Genomic DNA, 2939 nt, shown 5'->3' with positions numbered 1-2939 from the left:
AGTCTAGAAATACCATCTCCAGTGTCCGGCTTTTCTTTTTGAAAAAGCCTTCCCACTTCTCTCTCTCTATTAAACGCCTTCCACCTTCCCGGCTTCGGAAAAACGCACTTCCAACCTTCCCCAGCTAACGGCGTCAAGAAGCAAGATGTCGGTGATGATCGAGCAGCAGGACGCCATCCACTACACCGTCACGTTCAACGGCACCGACGACATCGAGACGACGGTGACGTCCTTTGGGAACGACGCGGCGGAGTGGGTCGCCGAGATCTACCGCATCCACCAGCGCCGCCTCTCCCGTCTCATCGTCGGCTTCGACGTCGAGTGGCGCCCCAGCTTCTCCCAGGTCCAGAACCCCGTCGCCGTCCTCCAGATCTGCGTCGGCCGCCGCTGCCTCGTCTTCCTCGTCCTCCACGCCGACCACATCCCCGACGACCTCCTCGACTTCCTCGCCGACAACCGCTTCACCTTCGTCGGCGTCGGCATCGGCAACGACGCCGACCGCCTCTACAACGATCACAGCATCTTCGTCCCCAACACCACCGACCTCCGGGGCCTCGCCGCCGAGAACATGGGCCGGCCGGGGATGAACCAGAAGGGGCTCGCCGGGCTCGCCAAGGACGTGCTCGGGGTGGAGGTGAGGAAGCCCAGACGGGTGACGATGAGCCACTGGGATAACATGCCCCTCACCCACGAACAAATAATGTACGCTGCGGTGGATGCCTTCCTTTCCTTCGAGATCGGGAGGCGGCTCTTCGCCGGGGATTTCTGAGATGAATCCGGGTTACGTTTTTTCTCTGCCTCTTTCAGTAGTAATGCAATGCAAGCGGTATTAAAATGGTATCATGGTATATATCCATATTTGATGGGATTTTGTTCTAAACAACGTGGTTAGGGAGTCATTGGTCTCCTTATATTGAAACTGGTGTCGAAACTTTGCTTCTTTGCCTGTAGATAGTAATTGTTCCCAACATACTAGTGGTAATGTCTTTGATTTGAATGCATTAATCTCTTTGTAGATGCCTGTGATGTGGAAATGGTTCTTCCTTTTTGATTCTATTCATGCCCAGTGATAGACATAAATTTAGCCTTCAAAGATTTAAAGGAGCATTAGTTATGCTTTTGCTTTACTCTGTTGTGACCTAAAGGGGCTCTAATTATGCTTTTGCTTTACTCTGTTGTGACCTAAAGGGGCTCTAATTATTGTCCGTTGCTGCTTCTGTTTACATGGGGATATTAAGATTGTTTGCAATGGGTTTTATGACTCAGAGAAGGGGCTATAATTATATAAAGCATTCTATAGACATAAGCTGGTTTCAAGCCTAAGCATTGCTTCCAGAGATTTGGAAAACTCTGATATCTTATCCCAAATTATAGCTGATCAACATGACAAGTTTTATACAATAATCGTGCTATTTTAATCAAATTGCAGTGGACTGTAATAAGAGGGGATGGGAGTGTATGTAACATTTTGGAATTACCTTGGATGCTCATATGGTGATTTACTCTGGGTAGAGGGAAGATGTCTCTTTTTCTTATCTGCCTTTTATTTTCTTTTGTGCATGCATATAGTTTCCAACACGAATTAGTTGGAAAAAAGTTGGTGGTTATGGTTACGACAGATGAGATGTCTTACAACCTAATCTTAAAGTGAGGAGTTTTGTTGATTTAATCCTTTTTTTCCTTCAAATGAAACGGGTAGGAAGTTGCTGCTCTTTTGGTGTTCATCAGGACATGATGCACTGCTGTTGGTCTTAATTAAAAGACTTATTTTTTCGTAGGTTTATTTGAAAGTACTCCGTGTGTACGCATGTGCACTGCCTGCCCATGATTTTTATTGTGCAAATAGTTATTTGATTCATGGGGTAACCAATGTAACAGGTCTTTATTTAATCTCCCTATGCTACAAAATTAGCATTATTTTGTTGTTGCTTTCAAGGTTGAAAGCCATCTTGATAATATCATGAGCATTGCATTTGTTTTGAATATTTATGGATTTTCAATCTTTAGGCTTGTCAGGTTTTCACTATTCAAGTCTGATCAGAATGAAAAAGCAGGAAGTTGCCAATTGCAGTCATGAGCAGGGAATGCAAAATATTGGCAAAAAATGTTAAGCTTTGCAACCTCTCTCTTTTTAGATTTTTTTTTTTTTTTTTTTTTTGTAGTAGTAGTGGTGGTGGCGGTATGCAGTTCAGAGAGTTGTAGGCTAAAGCAGTTGAATGATCAGGGACAGCACATGTGGAATATCACAAAGGGGTGAGATCCCAGTGGATGTTTGCATGGTTCTGATAGGTATTTATGATAATGTGATCTTTGAAGTATAGTGTGACATGCTTTCATTTTTCCTAGAAGTTTTTTGAGATCTCTTGACATTGAGGCCAACTTTGATCAGCATTATTGCTCTACTGGGTTTCAATATCCACAAATAATGTGTTATTTATGTGTTATTCATTTTGCTGCTAACTAATATTCTTTCTTGATTTGATGATACGTGCATTTCATTCTGATGTTCTCGCCATATCTACTAAACAAGTGATACCAAGGATTGTCTTATCTCTTTCCCCTCTCAAGTTGTTTGCGAGCACTTGGACATTCCCATGGCCTTCGCATTCCCCCATGCTTGGCACCTCTTGTGAATAATGTCTACTATGTACAAGTCTCCCCTTGAATCTAAAGATGAGAAGGGATGCTAGGTTGAAGAAAGAGAGAGGCCAATCCATTCTCCTCTTAAATTGATAATTTAGAGAGGGAATGAATGATTAAGATTTTGTAGAAGAGAGAAAAAGAGGATGGGAAGGCATGGTTATGATTTGAATTAGAGCCAAAAAAGATTTCAAAGCTAAATAGGTCATTAAAGAGAGGTGTAAGGACCAAACACAATACACTAAGTATAGTCCAATGCGTATCGTTAAAATGATATCAAGTGAGGGAGAGCTCGATAT

At 43.0% G+C, this 2939-nt stretch overlaps 1 protein-coding gene across 1 annotated transcript; it reads left to right on the top strand.

Moving 5' to 3' along the window:
* On the top strand, positions 1-1017 carry LOC103696885 (3'-5' exonuclease-like). The gene has a single exon (XM_008778608.4). It carries the CDS (start codon positions 146-148, stop codon positions 767-769), a length of 624 nt encoding a protein of 207 aa, XP_008776830.1. The 5' UTR covers positions 1-145; the 3' UTR covers positions 770-1017.
* The last annotated feature ends 1922 nt before the right edge of the window (positions 1018-2939 follow it).

This window comes from Phoenix dactylifera, chromosome 17 (genome assembly GCF_051530095.1).
Source record: "Phoenix dactylifera cultivar Ajwa chromosome 17, Ajwa_hap1_PhDact_Kaust_v1.1, whole genome shotgun sequence".
Lineage (NCBI taxonomy): Eukaryota > Viridiplantae > Streptophyta > Magnoliopsida > Arecales > Arecaceae > Phoenix > Phoenix dactylifera.
This window is presented reverse-complemented; position numbering and strand designations above follow the sequence as displayed.

What these genes read in the sequence shown, in the direction of transcription:
- LOC103696885 (XM_008778608.4), top strand. Translation starts at nt 146, where the DNA reads ATGTCGGTGATGATCGAGCAGCAGGACGCCATCCACTACACCGTCACG.